The sequence below is a fragment of the Lampetra fluviatilis genome, chromosome 34 (genome assembly GCF_964198595.1).
Source record: "Lampetra fluviatilis chromosome 34, kcLamFluv1.1, whole genome shotgun sequence".
Classification (NCBI taxonomy): domain Eukaryota; kingdom Metazoa; phylum Chordata; class Hyperoartia; order Petromyzontiformes; family Petromyzontidae; genus Lampetra; species Lampetra fluviatilis.
The window spans coordinates 4266597-4288855 of record NC_136308.1 but is presented as its reverse complement, the minus strand read 5'-3'; the positions used below and the strand labels follow the sequence as shown (position 1 = coordinate 4288855).

General features: G+C 47.0%; 1 protein-coding gene across 4 annotated transcripts in view; it reads right to left on the bottom strand.

Annotated features, from left to right (window-relative positions):
• Nucleotides 1-10423: 10423 nt before the first annotated feature.
• The window catches only part of ARHGEF3 (Rho guanine nucleotide exchange factor 3), a 63232-nt gene continuing 51396 nt past the window's right edge, over nt 10424-22259 (bottom strand). The window contains exons 11-12 of one of the 4 annotated variants that reach the window (XM_078872320.1): nt 15688-15877; nt 10424-14327 (exon numbers count right to left, since the gene is read on the bottom strand). In XM_078872320.1, coding sequence (XP_078728446.1) covers nt 13663-14327; nt 15688-15877 — 855 coding nt within the window. In that variant the 3' untranslated portion in view covers nt 10424-13662. The remainder of the gene's footprint in view (nt 14328-15687; nt 15878-22259) is intronic. The other 3 variants (XM_078872321.1, XM_078872322.1, XM_078872323.1) reach the window with 3 other exon arrangements.

The window sequence follows — 22259 nt, the reverse complement described above, 5'->3', positions numbered from 1 at the left end:
ACGATTGTGGAGGAGAATCTCGTGTTCATCAAGACCAACCTGCCCGCCGCATTCTACGACTACCCCGTGCCCGACGGCCCCCCGAGTACGATAGCAGCACCGACGAAGAAGCAGCCTAAGCCTTGGATCAGAGTTTCGTATTCATGAAACCAGGTTTTAATTCCCCAAAATCGGGTTTAATTGTATTAAAGAAAAAACCCGATGCCTGCCGCTGGAAAAATCGGGTTTTTCCACCCATGGTCTGGACTAAGTGGCGTAGTGACTACATTATCAGTAGTGTAGTAACTACATTATCAGTGGTGTAGTAACTACATTATCAGTGGTGTAGTAACTACATTATCAGTGGTGTAGTAACTACATTATCAGTGGTGTAGTAACTACATTATCAGTGGCGTAGTAACTACATTATCAGTGGTGTAGTAACTACATTATCAGTGGTGTAGTGACTACATCATCAGTGTCGTAGTAACTACATTATCAGTGGTGTAGTGACTACATTATCAGTGGCGTAGTGACTACATTATCAGTGTCGTAGTAACTACATTATCAGTGGCGTAGTAACTACATTATCAGTGGCGTAGTAACTACATTATCAGTGGTGTAGTAACTACATTATCAGTGGCGTAGTGACTACATTATCAGTGGCGTAGTAACTACATTATCAGTGGTGTAGTAACTACATTATCAGTGGTTTAGTAACTACATTATCAGTGGCGTAGTGACTACATTATCAGTGGCGTAGTAACTACATTATCAGTGGCGTAGTGACTACATTATCAGTGGCGTAGTAAATACATTATCAATGGCATAGTAGCTACATTATCAGCTCAGGGGGTGCAGAAATCGGTCAGGTGGGACCCCAATATTCGATTTGTCTCACACGGTCGCAGCCAGTGGCTTTTATAAGATCACGGCCCCCTCTTGCCGTCCTGACGCTCACGGTCTCGAAAATTTAACGCTGTACGGGGCGCACCGCCTTGGCAAAATAAGTGATGTTGTTGTTCTTTGACACTGTTGTTAAAAACATATCTCGTGGCGGTTGTCAAGGGGGGGGGGGGGGGGGGCCTATCTCGTAGCTTTGCCCACCAGAGGCCTGGGACTGCTTCAAACAGCGGCAGCAGCTGTGGCAGATCAAGGGTGAACTTGTCGCTGCCTCCATTTCATTTCCTGAAGGAGCTCCTGCCACACATCGGAGGACCACCAAGACTAATAAACAATGTGACCGTCAAGGAAGCGTCAACACGTGCTTTTTTTGTCTTTGAACGTACAAACGATGTCAGATGCTCCTCGTCCGTTGTGGGGATGTGTGCAGTTGTGTTGTCCGTACTTTCACGCGAGATTTGTGTTCTATTTCTTGATTTAAATTAATCATTCACAGGTTTGTTTGTTTTTGGCATTTTCATGAAAATGCAGTTGCAGTATACTCAGCACGAAACCCTCTCTATGCAAACTAAAAGTTTTACTGCTTTTAAAATACAAATGTTGTAAACCCTAACCATCTAGTAAACCAGTCACTAGTTTGAGCGCATCTGATGAGCATAACCCCAGCCAACTAGTGAAACAACTACAAGCCCGTCTGATGACCCTAACTACCTAAACAACCAGTCACTACTACTGCCCCGTCTGATAACCCTAACCACCAGTGTTTTATTTGCATGTTCACCACAAGTACGTGTCGTCAATGCAGGCATGGTTCCTGGCAAAAGGTTTCTGTTTGGTTCTAGATTTGAAGTTTTCATGACTGCAAGAATCCATACTCTTTGGTTCTTTCGGTAAAGTCGCGTAGGTGAAAATAAGAATAAAAAAAACATTGAAATTTTATTATTTTTTATTCTCACCGCCGTTTCTGTTTGGTGTTTGCACATCTTAACACAACTGTTTCATTGACAAAAAGGGTAAAACCTATTCTTGTTTTTTTTCATCCGTACATACGAATAGATTCTGACACGAAATTAGATGCGTGTGTGATTAGACGAAGAGCCATTGCTCGAAACGTCGCAATTTGTTGGTTTCATTATTGACAAACGTGTTTTCACTTTGATGCGTCATCGATCCCATTCATTCGTCTCACTGGCGTGGAGTTTTGACGGCAAAATCACTTCGGTGTAAGTGGCCACACGGGGGCGACACTGCAATACGTGCCGCTGAGTGGCAAGCGACTTCTCCGAAAACACAACGGGACGTGGAGCTTCACGTGCAGTCAGTACAAGTACCAGTGCCGGATTATCCTCGTAGCACAAGTAGCTGCGCGCGTAGTAGCTGCGCGCGTAGTAGCTGCGCGCGTAGTAGCTGCGCGCGTAGTAGCTGCGCGCGTAGTAGCTGCACGCGTAGTAGCTGCACGCGTAGTAGCTGCACGTGTAGTTACTACGGGCCTCGCGATTTCAAAGGCCCCGCGCTAAATGCTTTCAAGCTATAAATTCCGGTTCAGTGATTCTGCACTTGCTCTATTACTATAGTACTATACTGCTTTCGATTTTTATAAACGACTGGGTGTTTAAGGTTAGCGATTTGTCGTATTAACTGGCTGTATAGAAAATGAGAATATACAATTACTTTACTGTGCAAGTAAAAACAGTGTGTGTTTTAATATTCACGTGTCTTTTTATTTATTGAGGGCCCCTTTATAACATCATATGCTACAGGTCCCGCACTCGCTTCATCCGGCACTGAGTACAACCACCGGGCTTCCCCATGTATTTGCTTCGTTTAAGTTCGTTTTAGATTAAGAAGAGGTGTGCGAACCTGTTGCCTTATCATCGCCCGTCACGATTAATCCGCCGCAAGATAAATGAACCCAAAACCGCCGCTCTCTCTCTCAGGGTCCTGTAATGCCAACAAACCCAGCGTAAATTTCGATTTGAAGCTTTCGTGAATGCAGGGATTCATCTTCTACATTCAGACGCTGTCTTTCCGACAGACCTGTTCTTCACTGAGGACGGCTGCTTGCGTTGTGGCCGAAACGTCGTGAGAATTATTTTATTATGTTTTATTTTTATTATTTTATTATTTCCCTTCTACGTGACTTTACCGAAAGAACCAAGAAGATAAACCGAGCGTAGCCATGTGCACGCGAGCTGATTTCACTGCTCCATCTCTCCCCGGAGAACAAATCGCCTCGACTAAATCGCCTTTCACGCCCTCTCATTCTGCCTGTCCTTAGCTAACTCGGAATTTTGTAGCTCAGCAAGGTCGGGCATTTTTCACTACCGTTGGATCGGGTGACCTCCACACCACTGGGGGGAGGACGTGTGACCGTGAGATGGTCAGAGGATGGCAGTGTTGACTGTCGACCTTGTATGCGTGCGTGGCCTGTGTGCCCTCTGGTTTCATCTCGTACGCCAGAACACACTCCTTACTCATGGCATCATCGGGCAGTCATCCAAATTCTGGATGGTCATGGGGAAAAAAAGAGTAATGAGACTTTAGAAGGCTTTAATAGGTAAATACGCGGTATACAGGCAGACTTCGCTTAGCGCGAGACCCTGTAGAACGCAACACAAGGAAGAAAAAAGGAGTAATTTTGTCTTCCTGATGACGAACGCTCGTGTTGCGATCGAAACGTCGTAGTTTTTTTGTTATTTTCTTTGAACCTATCTACGTTATATTCTTGGGTTTTTTCGGTAAAGTCACGTAGGTAAAAAAATTAAATTAATGAAGTAAAACAAAAATAAAATAAAAATCACGACGATTTTTATTTTATTTTTATTTTACTTTTATTAATTACATTTTTTTACCTACGTGACGATTTATTTTTTTATTTTACTTTTATTAATTTAAATTTTTTACTTACGTGACTTTAACGAAAAAACCTAAGAATATGAATCCTTGCAGTCACGAAAGCTTCAAATCTAGAACTATCTACGTTACTTTACCAAAAGACCCAAAGAATATGAATTCCTGCAGTCACGAAAGCTTTAAGTCTTAAAATAATGTTTACCCCATCCCATGTATTAGTAGCGCCATAAGCGATACCCAATGAAGCCCTCATTTGTTGCTCATACGAAAGATATAACGCTGCTGTCGGGAACGTATCCCCATGTGGGCAATGGTATGACGACCCCTTGTAGGCACCGATTCGATTAGCGCTGCTCACTTCTCCAGGAACGCAACTTGAGTGCTAAGCGAGGTCTGCCTGTATATATATATGCACACACCTTATAATAATATCCCACTCAAGCCATAACAAATATCTGCCCTTTTTTAAACTTAGGCTTCGGAGGCACTCAATGAGTGATTTCACCAAACTGCACTTCTGATTGAAATCCAACGACCGTTTAACGTGTAAGCCTTCATCGTTGTTTGTGCCACTCTCTTTGCTAACATTTTTAATTTGTTTTTCAACATTAAGTAGTAAATTAAGTGTGCACGCATTTTTTTGCATTACTTTTTTTTTTAACAAGACAACAACGAAAAACTATGACGGCTTGCCACGTAAGAAAACGAATAATTTTACTAAATATTTTCACAAACTATATCGACAATATATCACAAAACAGTGCTTTACATCATCATCATCATCAGCCAGCCATGGTCAACCCACTCGCTGCTGGAAAAAAAAGCCGCCACCACCCCCGTCACAATTCTACCATGCAACAATCCACCTGGCACCTGCACACAGACGGATCGCACCACGTTTTACATCACGTGCTCATAAGATAAAGGCACAGACATGGAATACGTGTGATGTAGAGGCAATTGTGTTTTTATTTAAGTGTAATGCAAGCACAGCTGATAGGCTACCTCAAAGGCAGAAGAGGCAACCGTGGAATTATGGACGTTTCGCTGCAAATTACATGGATACAATTACACAGATTGCATGATGCGATTGACGAAAAAGAACATTGTCTATTTGTCGGTAACATAAAGGGGGAATTAGCCAGGATCGGGACATTCACGTCACATTGGAATCAGCGGGGCAAAAAATAGCAGGGACAGGGAGTCTCTGTCACGGAGGCTTGATGATGTGAAGAGCACCCTTACTCATCCGACGGACAATCTGACGTTTAGAGGACCCGGTGATTGCTGGGACACGGCGTGCCGCGGTGGAGAGGAAGGGCGACACGAGGTCAAGAAGGTAGGGAGTGTGGGCGACGGCGGTGACGTCGTAGCAAAGTGAGCAACAACGCTGAGGGCCCCTAAACAGCTCAAAGGGGACACCCGGGGTTCCGTGGTGCAACCAAATATGACCTCAGATTCGTATCGTGACGAACGTGAAAAGCCAATGGGAAAAATTCACTTCCGGGAATTTGCGACCATGCCACAAGAGATGTGCAGCCTCCGGGCTCTGTAGACCACCTGGAGAAGATTCCAGGCGTGTCTTGACAACGATGGCAAGCAAGTGGAGAGACTCTTTGACTTTGTGAAGCTATAAACATTTACATTTGTTACGGGTAGGAACCTCCTGGTTACACCAGCCAACAGGGGATTATTGTGTCCGTCGTGCAGGGAGGGGCTGGGTGGAGAGGGAGGGGCTGGGTGGGGAGGGTGGGGCTGGGTGGGGGTGGGAGGGGTGGGGCTGGGTGGGGAGGGGCTGGTCACCCCGTGGTGCCCTTATAAAACTCAACGTTTCACCTACTCACGCCGGCTTGTGCCCGCCCTCACAGTCGGCCATATTTGCGGAATACACCACGCCGCCGTTGACCCTGGCCATTGACCGAGCAACCCAACGTTCCTACCAGCTCCCTCCGAAGGAATGTGTTATCATGCTACAGTGTATTATCCGTTCTTTTCCCATTAAAAACGATAGTCCCATATGAGTGTTAAAACAGTTTTTGAAGCACCCTTTATAAAAAGGCGAATTAATCTCTCTCTCATCTGCGACTTGTCCACGGCTCTCTTTTCTCAGTCTCATCCCGTGTGTGTGCCGCCTGCCACGCGTCTGTCAAGACCGCGGAACCCTTCTGAGTGGAGTCGCTGCGGTGTTGGCCGATGAAGCTAGTTGTAATTACTGGCGAAACGTCGTACTTAGATTGTAAATGATGTGGCTTTGCTCTCCAACACACCGGTGTTGCTGTACTAGTAACGAATTGGCACGTTCTGTTTACGTGACAAACCTTGGTAATTGGCTGTGTCGAGTGGTGGCGGCTTTAACGACACATTTATATATTTACGTGATCTAACCCCCCCCCCCCAAAAAAAAAAACCTTGATGGATGGTATTGGTCGCGGAAACCTACTCCACGTTAAACTGAAGGGAGCCGTCAGGCGTGACGAGCTCGTGGCCAGCTGTGTTTGAGAATACTGCCTCCTGACACCGAGGTGAAGGAGCAGCAGCAGCAACACAAGCTTGGAGGCGATGAGGGATTCCGGGAAGGACGCCGAGATGGAGGATGCACACGGCGAGGTAAGAAGATGTAACGAGCACAGCGAATGCAAGCCAACGCGCGATTAACCATCGCCCAAAATGTCACACTTTGATGTCCGAAGACCCATCCCGAAAGGGGCTGAATACAAATTCGACGCCTCACTGAGGAGCGGTGGTGCATCAGCTGTGGGTCCCCCTAATTAGTGCCGCTTTATGGAGCCATTCTTGACATTTGTGAGGGAAGGGCACAGCCACAGCATGGGTGAGGTGGGGGAAAAAAAAGAGAGAGAGCTGGTAATTAAATATCTAACAAAGCTCAACTTTGCCGCAGTTTTCGTGCCGGGGAAACTCTTGAAGCCACAGTGGACCGTAGCTAGAAACATGTGCAGGAGCTACCATAAACGCCAGTGCCATAGATCGATCGATCGATCTTTATTTTACGTGCAAATATCGCCCTCAATGAAGAAGGCATCAATGTGCATCGCTGCGGAACGGTGACGCTACAGGGGGACACAGCGACAGGAATTGGGGGGTAAAAAATTAATCCGTTACGCCAAGGCCGTAGCCATGGAGTCAACATTGGGGGGGACTAAATCTTCCAGGGGGTGTGGGGGTCCCCCCCCCCTCGAAAAAAAAATCTAAATTTAAAAACGAATTTCTTGACATTGTCTGCCTAAAATATTTAAAAAAAATCACGACCACATAGGATGTATTTTTTTTACAATAATGTCTAATAGTGCATTGTATTACATTGCTCTGTTTTTCTTTTTTTACATGTTCTTGTTTCATTGTATGTAATGGCAGAAATTAGGGATTAATAAAGTACAACCATAACCACAATCATATAAACAGAAATTTATTTTATAGCAATATATTGGGGGGGACGACGACGAATTTTTTTCATATTTGAATTTTTATGTCCCCCCCAATATGTATTGTAATTACAGCCTTGCGTTACGCCCTCAGCGGTCAAACACCGTATTCTAGATTTGAAGTTCGTGACTGCAAGGATTCATACTGCTTTTTTCGGTGAAGTCACGTAGGTAAAAAATTTAAATAAATAAAATCACGACGTTTCGGGCGCGACACACTTAAGCGGTGTGCTTTCGCTAAGTTGTGTGTGCACACTTAAGCGGTGTGCTTTCGCTAAGTTGTTCCAACCTGAAGAAGGACGCTTGTGTTGCGCCCGAAACGTCGTGATTTAAGTAATTTTTATTTTTTACCTACGTGACTTTACTGAAAAAAACAAAGAGTATGGTCAAACACCGACTGAGCAAAGTAACCCGGAGAGGCTGGGCCACGAAACCACCACATGCATTCAGCTAAGCAGCAAAGTTCACCAGAACGGACTCGCTCGCCTCAATGCCCAAGCCAGTTTGCCGTGGGTGGTCGGGGGGACACGGCGCTGCCCAGCATCGCGTCCTTTGAAGCCGCTAACGTCAGGAGGCAGCGCACGAGAGAGGCGGCCGTGTGACTCAAAGGTCAGAAGCACCGAGGCCGTTACCCCTCAGTTCCTGAGTCTGACCTCCAGCGAAGCCTCCCGTCGTCAAATCGTGTTCTCACTTCATTGGGTCGGTGCTGGTCACCAATGAATGCACACACACACCTACACACAAAAAAACCCTTGGTTCTGGCACTTCATTTGGCTAAATTCTCACTTTGAGAATTTTAAAGTTATATATATATCGGTTCGAACGTCATGCGATGGACCATTTTACCCTGTTGGGCTGAGCAGGTGGGGAAAGTGGAGACCCATTACTGTGAGCGGACCGCAGATTGATCACTCAAAGGGACCTCGGCAGGAAGCTCTGTGACATCCACTTCGGCGGGTCGTCCTTCCGAGCACTTTGCGCGGAATGAGCGCGATCTGATAACGAGGTATTCGTTCGGCAATCGGAAGCCAGTGCAGCTCGAAGAGCACTTGGACAGTCACGGTGGCGCTCTGGTTGGGCACAAGCGGAAGTTGCAGCCTGTCCCGTGCCGCGTGAAGTTGCTGGGCAGTGTTAAACAAAAAGAAAGGCCACTTTCCAGCAAGTTCCTCCACTTGGTTCAACAAAATCATCAGCACATTACCTTGTCTGCTGTTGGATGAAACGTGGTTTTCTTCTCCAGGCTGAAAGTTGCTAACCCACCCACGTTGCTTCGACTCTTTCTGTTTTCCATTCGAAATGTTCTTGTTTTCGTCTTCCCCCGTCAGAACCGGGTTCAATCAAAATGTCATCGATTTTAAATACCAACACGCAAGCTTGACTCGTCTACGAGTTAACCTGACGCTGGGAACATTCTCGCAGACCAAGCTACATCTTCTGCTGTAAGAGCTTGAAATCTGGCTAAGGCTAACATTAGTTGGCGAGCGATATCCAAGCCGGTCTTGGACACTGCCCAGCGTGGTGAAGTATGGTCTAACAACCCCCCCCACGGCCAACACACTTTAGGGGACACTGACATCCAGCAATGAATTGACAAAGCTTCTGAAATTGTTTGTATTTTTGATTTAAAAAAATTTGAGTGGTATTGGTTCCTGGGCGATGACAGAAAGAAGAACAGACGGTTTAGAGAACATACGCAAAGTTAGGAACACGGTAAAAGTAAGCGGGCTTGAGAGAAGGAAACGCCACGAGAAGTATTCATGTTCGGTATGTTGAACTTCTTTTGCACCGTCCTTAGCCAACCGCAAGTGCGAAAAGCGGCAGCGTCCGAGACCAGTCGCGGAGTGGCAGCCAGAGGGAAGCGCATCGTAGGGATGTACACGTCCTTCGCAGGACCTTCAGAGATGGCGATGGCTTGACGAGACTTTCACGCAGCGGTGGATAGATCTTGGCGCATGTGACGCTCTCGGACGCTGAAAAGGACGCGGCTGCCTCTCCGCAAAACACTATTTTTTTTGCAAACAAACAAACACGCACGCACGCAACGGTAACCATCGGCCACTGCTTCGTATAAACACAATGCCAATATTGTATGCGCGCTTGCATGATCTTGGCAACGATGTTCGAAGTGGGACTCGTTGCCATGCCTTCAAGGCACTCCACAGCCCGATGTTAAAGACCGCAACGCGACAGCGGGGAGCATTTACTCGTGACGGGGGTTAATGGGATGCACCACCTGCAGGATGGTTCACTCCTGAGATGGCCACGTTTGTAAAATATTAATGTCGTGCGTGGGCGGCGTTGAAGAGGCCTCTGCTTTGCATATTGGGTGGCAAACAGCTTCAGAGCAAATGCTAATGAAGCCAAATATCCCATTGAGCGTGTGTGGTTCATCTTGCAGGGGGGGGATAAAATAAAAATTATGACCTTTTTTGACATCAAGAGCAACCGATACGGTGCGGGCTTGGGAAATAACGAAAGAACGAGCAATTTTCACAACAGACTATTGGAGTACGAATAAAAGATAATCGATGCAGTTCTATATTTCAGTTGTATTGGAGTAGTGTGCGTAGCGTGTTTGGTATGGGCCCTGGTGTGAGGAATTAAATGGGCCCCCCCCTCCATGTCCACCTGGAGCCCTTGCCACACGTGGGTCACGATACAATCGCATTGCCTGCGCACCCGACATCAATGCCAATGGGGGGGAGCAGAGCTCTGGGACTTATTGGTTTTGGTGATCTCATAACCAAACTTAAGCACGTAATTAAGCATTAAAAAAAACTATTATTATTACTACAAGATACAACGTAACAAAATACATGATGGTGGCACGAATAGCAAAACTGAAAGGCGGACAAAAATGTTTAATGGGACCGGTGAAGTTGGCAGAGGTTCATTTAAGGGAAGAGTTACGGTCACAACAGGCAGGATTGCACAAGTGGTGGTTTTGTTCGTGGAGGGCTAATGCTAGTGGCTGGTTGGCTCGTTGTTTAGTCAGCGATGACTAGTAATAGTGGTTAATTGGTTATGGTCAGATGTTTGGCTAGTATTAAGTAGCTGGTTGGCTAGTTTGTGCGTATAACAACTTTTTTTTTTCTGGGGCCACATTCTGATGCTTAAGAAATGGTCGCATCGCATCGCCTTGGGAATCTGTTCCAGTTGTTTATGGAGATGTTGTGAATGACATTCTGATGAAGATGATGTGTGTCAAGTTGCTCATCTGGTCGCTTGTGTTGATTGTGCATTGGATTAGGGTGGAATACATTCCCTTTATTGGTGCCTTCATCCTTTTTTTGCTGCGTGATTTATGTAAAAAAACAAAAAATTATCGGCGAAAACAGCAAGCCTCTGCATGGATATTTATTCAATACTTTTTTGGATTTAAATACAAATCTATCTCATTAGTAACACAAACACATGACAGACACGTTCTCGGCATCTGGCACTTGAAAAATAACGCGTCCGTTTGCCGTCTCTCCATTCCACTGCCTTGTCTTATCCTCCTGGTATACAAATCTGCAGCTTTCCATCGAAAAATGCAGCTCGCATAGAAATATATCCTGCTCTTACTTCCCCTGCAAACCATACGCGTTTTACAGTGATCTAGCTGAGCGTAAATTTACACAATACACAGTGGATGACTCAGAATGTCGTCCATAGCTGTGCCCGCGCACATGGCTTGTGAGGTTTTCCTAACGCTGCATCGGCAGGCAAGGGTGAATGCCTCCTTTGTGTACACGGCCACCCTGACTACAGATGCGTGGACGCAGGATTTCACATCACCCGGCATATAAAAATACAGTGTACGCACATAGTTACATGCATTTGACCAGTATTGCGAGTGAGCATGAACGGAATAAGCAGAGCCCAAGACAACGTTAAACAGGGCCGATGCAACCTTCTCCAGGGATTTTACGATTCTCCTATGAATCCGAATAAAATCCACAAACACACGAGAAACCCACAGCCGCCCATCCCCACCGAAGAAGCGTTGCAGCTCGTGGCAAAACGTGCTCGGCAAATCCCCCTGTCGTGTCTGAGGCTCGTGCCTCCTCCGCCTGTTGCCACTCAGCAGCAGTTCTGATCATACGTATGAAATCACATCTGAAATTATTTCAGATTTACAGATGCAGTTCACCCCAGGGGTTCGGGTCACCGAAGGGCAACACGGATGTGCCCATTCAGGTGTAAACGTACTGGTCACGCGGTGGTTTGTGTACGAGCAAATGCCCAGATCCGCCAGATTGTCCAGCGTGCGTGTGTACAGGCCACTCGGTGTACAGCTTTGCTAGCATCTTCAGGAGTTTTTGGAACTTCACAGACAGGCAGACCTCAAGGAGAATGCGCCAGAAATTTATACTCCATTATCGGCAAGCACTTATCGCTGCAACCGGAGGCCGCAAGCAGTGCTGTTGAACATCAAGATGTCATAGGCACAAAGATAACAATACACGAATTGGGTAAACACGCTTTAGTTAAGGGGTTTGCGAGCAATCGGCACACCTCAAAGTGTCACAAAAAGACTACCTAATAATGTCCAAAGAGGGTTGCGTGAAGGGCTCATACCTCAGCAACAATGGATTTTTTTCTGGAAAAAACTACGAATAATTATACAGATTCATAAGGCGTGTAACAATTCATTCGCTCCCAGATTCTATGAATTGTCACAAATCAAGGTCATGATTCAGTCCAGCAGTCAGCTCTGTTTGCAGTGCATGTAGACCCTATAGCAAGCAGTATGGGTCTATGCAATCCATAGTTATATTAACATATGTAAGGAGAAAGAATAAGTGATGACTTTTTACAGCTAACGGTGAATGCAGAACACGCACACAGCACACACGTCGATGGGCGTTCTGCGTGACTGTCCACAACCTTCATTGTGCCCTCAGCTGTACAAGGCAGATACACTCTGGTCCAAACAAGTGTGGCACAGTGAGACAAGCTAGCAACATCGGTGTGAGCTTCTGCTCGTTCGTGCTCATCAACAAATCATAGCCAGCTGCTTGCATTGTGGGAAATGTGAGGTGCAAGGGACAAACACGGCCTCAAGGCCATTTGGAAAAAACATGACATCCCAGGCAATAATGAACCCAAAAGAAATAAAAACTTGACATTTCCTGCAAAGTCATCGAACTGAATGGACAAATTCCCGAGGACAATTAAAACCAAACAGAGAAGAGAAAGCCACACACTGCTTAAGTAGCTGCTCCAGAAATGCAATGTTGATTGCCATAGCCTACAGTGCCTGCTTAAGAGACAAATGTGACCGCAAACAGGCTGAGAAAGGATCTGAAGCGAACGCACCCTTAGGGGCACGGATTATTAAAAGGAGGAAAAGCTTAAGTTAAACAAGGGCCTCAAAAACATTTAGAGTCTCGGGGCAGCGTGCGAGGTTAGGACAACCTGGCGAAGAGAACCGTGGTCTATCTCCACACGATCAACTTTGCGGAAACTTAGCGTGGCCACCAGCAATGCTAACCAAAGCTGCAGTTTACAATTATTACCCACGCGTTGAACTCGGCAATACAAAAATATTTCTATAAGCTAATTAGCCCAAATGCATGCAGAGAAAGCTCCCCCCCTTCCGGTAAACTATAAGCAAAGTCAGCTGCATTAGAGAGATGAACAAGCTCGTTATGTACAGACAGGCCACATTCTAACATGTGCCACTAGGTGCTTCATCTTATATCAGACTATCCATTGTTTGTTTTACACAGCAGAATTAACTACACAATGTAGTTTACAATTTAAAAAATGCTCAGTAATTATATTAATGGTTACAGGTCTGGTTTTATAAAAAGAAGTGTAGAAAATGTCCAGTTAATTTATTAGTACCATTTCAATGTCAGATTATTTCCTGGAGACAGGCAGGTAGAATGAGTGCTTTAATCCAAAATAAGCGATACAAATCTAATCGTTTCACTCACTGCGGTGTGTAACAATCTTACCGTACAGTACTTTACTATCTGTAGTGGTTTTAAGTATGGCTTCCCATTACTGATATCACGTACGTACACTCACAACGTCACACACGCTCGAGCTTTATACAATGCGCTTCGACGCTCACTCGGCATCCGGACAGTTTCACACAAACACTCAGCGTGTGTCTTGCTCAGCGAGGACGGCTGCTGTACGTGAAGCTGTTCCCATCTCCTTGTAAACTGGCAGCAGAATAACTCTGTTTGGTAAACGACCGTCCACTGCTAAAGCTTCTCGCCGACTGACATGGTAACGGTTAAAACGAATGACGCGCACGCCCAGCTCTGCTGCTCAGCGCGCGACCTACACACGCATTAGCGGATGGATGCTTTTACGTAAACTCGTCGCGATGCACGCAGCTCGAGTTTTTATACAGGACCGGCCACACACACACACAGCCATCTGCTGGCAACACTTCACTTCAACGATCAACACTGAGGAAAAACGAAAGAGGCGCGCGGCGGCGTGACCTCGTGCCCCCCCCCCCGCCTGCAGCGTGGGCGTGCGGTCACACGGTGGTCTCCTTTTTAAGTTCGCACAGGGACGAGTCGCCGCACGGCGCCGCGCCCGCGGCGAGACCGTCCGTCGCCGCCTCGCGTTCTGCCGCTTCGAGGAGTTGGTCCAGCCGAGAGCCGTGGCTCACGTCCATCATGGCCGGCGTGCCGCACGAGTTCGTGTCCGAATCGGAGTCGTCCATCTCCTTGGGGATGGGAGATCGGTCGCCGCTGTCGCGCTCGTCCGACGCCGAGAACACGGCGCAGTCGCTCCCCGCGCTGCCGCCGTTGCCGCCCGACGGTGGGAAGGGGTGGTTGGGAGCGCCGTCCTCCTCAACCTCGTCGTCTTCCTCCTCCGCCATCGACACGGGGCGGCTGTCGCTGCTGCACGGCGACAGCTCGTCCTCCGTGCCGGTGCCGGACAGGGACGGCGGCGTGTCGCTTACCGACATCGGCGAGGGCGGCACGGGGCCTAGGCCCTCCGGGTCGTCCGCCCCCGAGGGCGGCTGCTCGGGCTGCGCCGACGTCTCGTCGTCCGGCGCGGCCACCCCCAGGGCAGTGATGGCTGAGCGGATGCTGTTGAGCCACTGCTGTTTGCTGTAAGAGTCGTGTGCCTGCAAGGTGTGCGACTGGCCCTGCAGCGAGTCCTTGAAGCCCACGCGGAAGATGTTCTTTGCTGCTTGAAAGGGCACAACGGCGGGCGTTAACATCTCTGCGTCGCAGTAACAAGTGGCACCTAAGCTACTGGTAAGACATGTTGCATCACGATGGTCTTCACAGTCAAGGTGGATTCACTCAATGATATGTGAAATGTTATCCGTGAAAAGTGATAATTATGACATGTAATTATGTAATTATACATCGTAGATCCAACCATAATATTTATAAACCTAGCCGAAATAAGGGGCTCAAACACCTCATCAGATGACAACTTAATCCGAATGGCTAATGTACGAATAGCTGCCAAAATGTTATGTAAGTCTAACAATCAGCATAAGCAGTAGAGTGGAGTGCCAATGCTCCTAAAAAAACATTCTCATTGCATACTCAAATGCACTCGTGTACAGCAATGGTGCACAGCCTTGGTCTTGAAAGCACGGAATAATAACAAGCCAGGAGACGTTGGTTAGAAGTGGTTACAGTGTCGACCAGTGCATGAATCTCAGGAGTTACCCTCAGCCCACTGTGCATGTGATCTATGCGGAAAGGTGTGTCGTTCAAACGCCGGTCTTGCTAGTCACAAGTGAACTCATAGGAATCAAACAGAACAACCAGGTAAGATGACGAAGGATTACTGACTCCCTATGCAAGAGAGGTCATCGTCATTGGCAAGGGACTGCATGATGTGTACCTTGCAAATGTTGCATTGCTGATATGTGCATGCTAGTGTCCTCACACTTGGAATCACTCTGCTTCACAGCTGGGCAGGAATCCCATAAAACACATTTACACTGGCACTGCCCCCCTTCCCACCTAAAACTCAAGTGCCACACCAATGTGTGGACTACAGCGACACGAGGCCTGTGCTACGACACCAACATGAAGACTACTTAGGTGTGCGATCTACAGGCTCCACAGTGGCGAGATGTTAACAACTCGCCTGGCATGGAGGAGGTAGTGGGTTAGATCCCGACCCTGATGCCTGTATATTTGCAGTTTGCATGTTCTCTCTCCCCGTGGTCACTTGGATTTATCTCCAGGTTCTCCGGTTCTTCCTTTCACATTTAGAATAAACATTCGTTTAAGAGTATTTGGCTGCTATACATTTTCACGTGAAAAGCCACTTCGGAGAGCTATCGTTTGTGGCCAGGTCGCTTCAGAAAAAAAGCGCTACATAGCTCAGTGGGCCTTACCTGGTAAAATAAAAACAGTTTAGTTTTACAGCACAAACACGGGCGGCCCGCGGCGCGGCCAAGACCACGACGTCAGTGCCGCCCCTCCCTCTCCCTCCTGCGTTCACGATGTATTCACTTGCGCCACTCTCCTGCACATCTACAGACAGCCGGTCCCCTCTCCGCACCCCCAAGAAGCAGGCTCACCTTTGTCATTGTTGCTGAAGGCTCCGCGGAAGGAGCCGCCCATCTTGACCTCGCCGTCCTGCAGGTCTTCGAGGCGGAGATCTCGCAGGGGGATCGGCTGGCGGTACACCTGGTAGCAGCAGCCGTCGTTGCCTCGCGACGCTGGGCGGGACAGCACCAGCACATCCCCGAAGAGCAGCACAAACAGCTTCTGCAGATGGAGGGACGGTGGGGGGAGAGCGGTCGAGAGGGGTCACAGCGCGGTCGAGCGGGGTCACAGCGCGGTCGAGCGGGCTCCCTGCCACCCGGCCACGTGAGTGTGACGAACCGCATTGGGGCTGCATCATCGACGGCAACAGACGGAGTCTCAAATCAACAATCAGCCAGCAACCTGAACCAGGTGTACAAAGAGGTATTTGCCCTGTCCTTCCTCTGCACCTCCCGATTACTATGGTTGGCTATGTACGGTGCGAAAGAAGTTCAACAAAAACAAAGATCCCCCGTATAGCCTGTAAAAGATTGTTGGGGCAAGTGCTGTTCGCGAGAACCTATGAAGGCCGGAACGGCACCCCAGGGGGTGGGTGGCCAGCACCACGCCCAGCCACCTTTGTCTCCCCAGTCGCGATGATTTTACACACCGTACAAGGTACTGATTTGAGGCTGAGTCGACCTAGGGGAGGCACAGGACTGGTTTAGATAATCGTCACTGGTGTTGGCTGTGAGCGGGAATCAAACTCGAGTCACCGGGTTTGTAGTGCAGCATGCTACCCGCTACACATACATACAGAATACCGACAGTATCTAGATTTGAAGTTTTTGTGACTGCAAGGATCCATACTCTTTGGTTTTTTCGGTAAAGTCACGTAGGTGAAAACAAAATAAAAATAAAACAATTAAATTAACGCACGACGTTTCGTCGTAAATGCACCGTACTCACACTCACCCTCCCCCAGAGGTCGCAAACGGGTTTTGATTCCTTACCCGTACCCGGCCGCACCAGGGTCGCAAACGGGTACCCGTACCCAGCCGTACCCGTACCCGGCCGGGTACGGGTAGGGTACGGGTATCGGGTACCTGATTGCGACCTCTGGGATGAAGCCATGTTGCAGGCGTGGGTGGGTTGATTCTAGGAAACTTGAATTGTGAGAAGAGACAAGACGTTGGGAAATGAGTGACAGTTACTCACCAGTGACTCACGGCCTACCCGTACCCGGCCGCACCAGGGTCGCAAATGGGTTCCCGTACCCGGCCGGGTACGGGTAGCCGGGTATTGGGTAGGGTACGGGTATCGGGTACCCGGTTGCGACCTCTGCCCTCCCCTCGCATCACAAAGAAACAAGATGGTTATCTATCGGCTTAACTCATGCCAATCCCCTGACCAACCACCTGCAATGCCACACGGCCTGCTGCATAACCTCCCCCCACCAGTACCCTATATAAACACGTGTCTCTAAATAGCTCTCTTCATACGCTACAGTAATTTTGCTGGAGCAGTCACACCTGATGACGGATGCTTATGTTGCTTCCGAAACGCCGTGATTTAATTCAGTTGTTTTATTTTTATTTATGTTTCACCTACGTGACTTTACCAAAAAAACCAACAGTATCCTATAGCGGTACTTCCCCATGTGGCATTTCAAGACACCTATCACTTCAATGCAACATGTTAGATTGTACCATTACAAATATTTTGTTAGTCACATGATTGAATCACAGATAAATGAAGACACAACTGAAAAAGGTATTTGTTCGTACGTTGTAAATGTGTAACAATGTTGTGTGCACACCTATCTGACGTGAATTTAATCCTTCATCAATAAATTACCATCAGACACACTATAGCACATTACTTCTATAGATTTTAACACAACATCATCGAAGCGATGTTACGAGAGCCCTATGGCAATGCGACTAACCATAAGAAATATAATTATTGAAGCTTTAAACCTGTGTCAAAGAGCCCAGGACACAGTCGAAATATGCATCCACAAGGGTTATTTGAGTATTACTTAAGAAAAGTAAACATGTCAATTGAGAAAGATGCAATATATATGAACATACTTGAAATGAACAAATGTTTCCTACTCTGAAATTGTTAACAATCATGAGTGCCAGGGACTTGCTCAACGTCTAAACTGACTTCATTTCAACTGTGTTCCTTGGACTTGAAATGCACAAATGCCTGATTTAGATGTTCTGTGTATCATCACAGTGATCTGGGAATAAAACTCTTTAACTCGGAACCAAGCCTTAATTACCCCACGTCAACGAGCCATCGGCGATAAACCATTAATTCATCATTAGTGCTGCAATGGTTGCAACCAATGCAGACTCCCGTGCATTTTCAGCGCGTACTCGATACGCTGGCTGCTGGAAACGGGCAGAAGCATAAGCGTTCTCAGGACAAGTGGAATACCCTAGCATGGGAATGGTGATTGCTGTGGGTGACATTGAAGGGGCGGCGGTGGGGGGGGGCATGTAATACAAGCACAAACGACTGAGCCCCTATCATTTGTGGCCAGGTCGCTTCTGAAAAATAAGTGAACACTCTCACAGTGGGCTTTGTCTGGTAGGATAGGGATGGTTTAGTTGTATTTGTATGCATTTGGGTGATTTGTTTACCTTTCTTGTACTTTGCACTCCTATCGTATTTTTATAAAATAAAAAATTATATATTGTCCTATTTTTGTTATTGTTTATTCTTGTCACGTTCTTACCCGCCCCACTACTGGACATCTGTCAAAGAGCTTTATAGTTCATTGGATTCCTCCAGTAGAAATTAATATTCTGATTCCAATACTCTACATTTGACAGCTTTGACTACTGCCCCACCTCTTTCACCAACCCGGCAATGCCCAGCATGGTGAAGTATGGTAAAAAAAACATCCGTCACTAACACAGCTTGGGAGAAGGCCTTATTCAAGCAGTGGATTGACAAATGGATATAGTCCATAATGCAAGTTTTTTGGGTTAGATCGCGTACATATATACATGTGTCGTTAAACCCGCCACCACCTGACACAGCCAATTAGTAAGGTTTGTCACGTAAAATGAACATGCCAATAATTCGTTCCTAGTACAACACACCCGTGTGTTGGAGAGCCAAGCCACAACATTTACAATCCGAGTACGACGTTTCGCCAGTAATTACAACGAGCTCCATCAGGCGACAGCCAGATTTGTTTAAAACTGTCTGTCAGGCGGGTTTAACGACACAATTCTATATTTACGCAATCTAACCCAAAAAAACCCCTGTATTACGGATGATATTGGTCGCGAAAGCCTACGTGTTAAATGGATATAGGTTTACATTTTTACATTGAAAAAAATAATTCGGTAAAAAAATAAACACCCATCTCTGCATCTGCACCTTCCTGGGACCCCTCCGCGAGAAGCCCCACCTGCACAAATGTGACTATCGGAAGTGTCATTACCATCCCACCTCTCGCACCCCATACGTCTTGCTCCCCCGTGCCGCAATTCCGTCAACAGCATAACGACAGTTGTACTCTCCTTTTGAACCACCTCATCCGGCATCCCTTTTTCCCCTCTGTAAAGGTTCAGCACGGTCTCCGTGCAATGAGCTGTGAGAGAGTGGGAGTGGATGGTCAAATCGATCTGCTACCGTAACGAGAGTAAACGCCTGCCGATTCCACACAGGTGTGGCTGGCTATTTTTTTTTATCTTTCTCTAATGGAGATTGCTGGAATTTGCCACTTTAAATTGTCGCAATCGGCTCATTACAATGCAGAATCATTTCCCTCTTTTGAGTGAAATGTTAATCCAAAGAACTGTAAACTCTTGCATGTTTAATATACCAAACAGGCTGCCAAATGTGGCATCACAGTTCCATCAAATGCCCACTCTTTCTCTGGCACTTTCAAAATATGTAAAAACAAAGCTATCTCTGTTGTTATCAAGCCTTATGTTCATATATTCATCAAATGTGTCAAACAAGGATATCCAGCGTGTTCTATTCACTTAAGTGTAGAATGGTTGCAAACCCATCTATAAATAACACAATTCAATACCAATAAACATCTGTTAGAGATCCATGGCTAATATACAGGCACGTACACTGTGTATATTCATATGCAAATGTTACGTCAAACGTATAACTATGACTTGAACATGTCATGTTCCCACACCAGTAATAGCCTGTAACTTTTATGTAGTAACAATAAATTCATATTGAAAAATTAATCGCAATGAGTAAGAATGACTCGTGGAAAGTGGCTCTTTGCCCACTTGAATCTCACAGTTCAGACTGCCCACGGGGCACAGGATTATTACATGTGCTAACAAAAACATTGCGTGACTCACGGATCTCATCACCAGGGTGCTGTGCACTTTTGTGGAATAAGAAAACAACAAAACATTGGTGACAGCCAAAAGTCTGGTTTCTTTGACTCAGAGTGCCTCGTGGTGACTAAGAGGGCCACAGTTTCTATTTTGCTTCGTCGTTTCAAGAGGATCAGGACTTGATGCTGTCAATTTCCGCTCCGCCGGCCGTCATGCGAACACACGGGAGGCAGGGCACCGCTGTCGGCCACTCCCGCCGCCCACGGTGCCCTTCAAATAGACCTACACCTTGCTAATCCCATCCATCGTGCCGAATTCCACCCATCACCGCACTTTCAGTCACGCTGACCTGCCTTTTTTCTAGACGTGCCTGTGGAAAGAAGCACTGCCAACATTGCCTCTTGTTTTCTCCAGTGGTTTAACCATTCCATCTCACGATAAGGATGTTATCAGAGTGAGAGCTTGGGGCTCAGTACAGCTGCCTTGATAACTTATCGCTTATAAAAGCAGCCCACATTTGTGGATTCGTGGGTATGTACCGTGGCATTGCCACGACGAGCTGCTGTTGATATTCAACGTAAGCAGTGCCGAATCCCGATCGTCACGAACCGTGTAAGGGGAGAGATGAGCAACAGAGATGATGACCGTGCACGTATCAACTTCTCTGCATCCCCTCCTTTCCCAGGGCTGTGTAGCCTGGAAACTCTAAGAACAACAGCCCGTCGATACGTGACACAATTCCATCCCGTCTCATCCATCCCTATACCATAGTGAATCTGTGAAGCATTTACAAATAAACTCGGGGACCTTCACTGAAAAATAGCATTCCAGCAACAACGGAGGTATCCTCCACCCGATGAATGAGAAAGTCCCCGTGTCAATGACTTGAGGAAGAATTTACGTGGAAATCAGCTCGCAATTATTACAGCTGTTTAGCATTGATGGCAACATTCCTCTTTGTAAACGAGCTTCGTGCAGCTCAGCGCAGCCACTCGGAATAAATAACCGAACAATGGAGATGAACCAATCGCTGCCAAGCAGAGAAACTTAGCGAGGGTGACGCTGCTCATTGCGGGCACTTGCGGCGAGACACTCCATTACATTGTTCATTCATTCGTTGACAATTACTCCGGAGACAGAGGCCACTGGCGTTACACCCCGATTAACGAAGGGCTGGTCTGGGTGGGATGTTGAACGTGCAGCCGCGGGTAGCTGGGTGGTGCAGGGGGCTAATATTGCGTAAAAGCACCGAGCCAGGACCGCTTGAGTAAACGGGTTTGCTACTAAATAGACAACTATGATTACACTTGGTTCTCAAGTGTAGAGGGAGGTAACGCTGGTCTTAGCACTCTCCAAGTACGTTTTTTTCCTTCCAATTCATTAGGTATATTCCACCTCTTAAGATTAAAAATATAACCGAAGCGGAATGAAAACCTTTTGGCAGCATGTACAAAGTTGTGCTTCCAGAGGGCCTCGCAGCCAATTGAAGTGACTTCGTGAGTAGTCCCGCGATGCCATATTTGGGAGCCATTCTCCGGCACAAAGCAGACATACTAATTGGGGCAGGGGGCTGAAGACAAATAAAAAAAATCGCGGAGAACGGGGTGGGGAATCTATTGTACAGGGGCCGTATCTGGCCAGCAGCCACAATATTTTTAGCTTTGCAATCCTGTTTCTAAATTTGGGACGCGTCCTTCCGTCACTGCAAGGGCCTCTTTACAATCGGTTGACACGCACACGCTGTTTGGCATAATTATTGGATACCGCCGAGCCGTGTGCGAGTACACGGCTCGCCAAAGGTACAGCAAAAGTTGTAGCTCGGAAGTTGAAGAAGAAACAAACTCAAAAATAATGAAACCGTGTACAGATATGGATGTCAGAAGAATTATTTTTCATATATTTCCAACATTTGGGCATGGCACAAGGTTTGAGGGACGGGGGACACACACACACACACAGTATTCCGCTTCTGTAAATGTACACCTCTGCAAATATACGTCATGAGTTTTTCTTCCGATGACGTATGAGCAACGTCGTCGGAATGGAATCGGAAGAAAAAAAACCAAACTTATCGGTACGTCTTCATGGCCTTATGGGAGCCTCGGTACGGACGACGTACCGAGGCTCCCATAAGGCCATGCAGGAAGGCGTGTGGCAGTTTGGCGACACTCGTCGTAGAGTGCGGTCGTGTCGCTTCGGTTCTCTGCGGTCAGTAGGGTCTTTTAAAAACGTCGCTATGCCTCTCTAAACAAAAGAACGCTCAACCGTTTGCACGCTCTCGAAATCCAGCG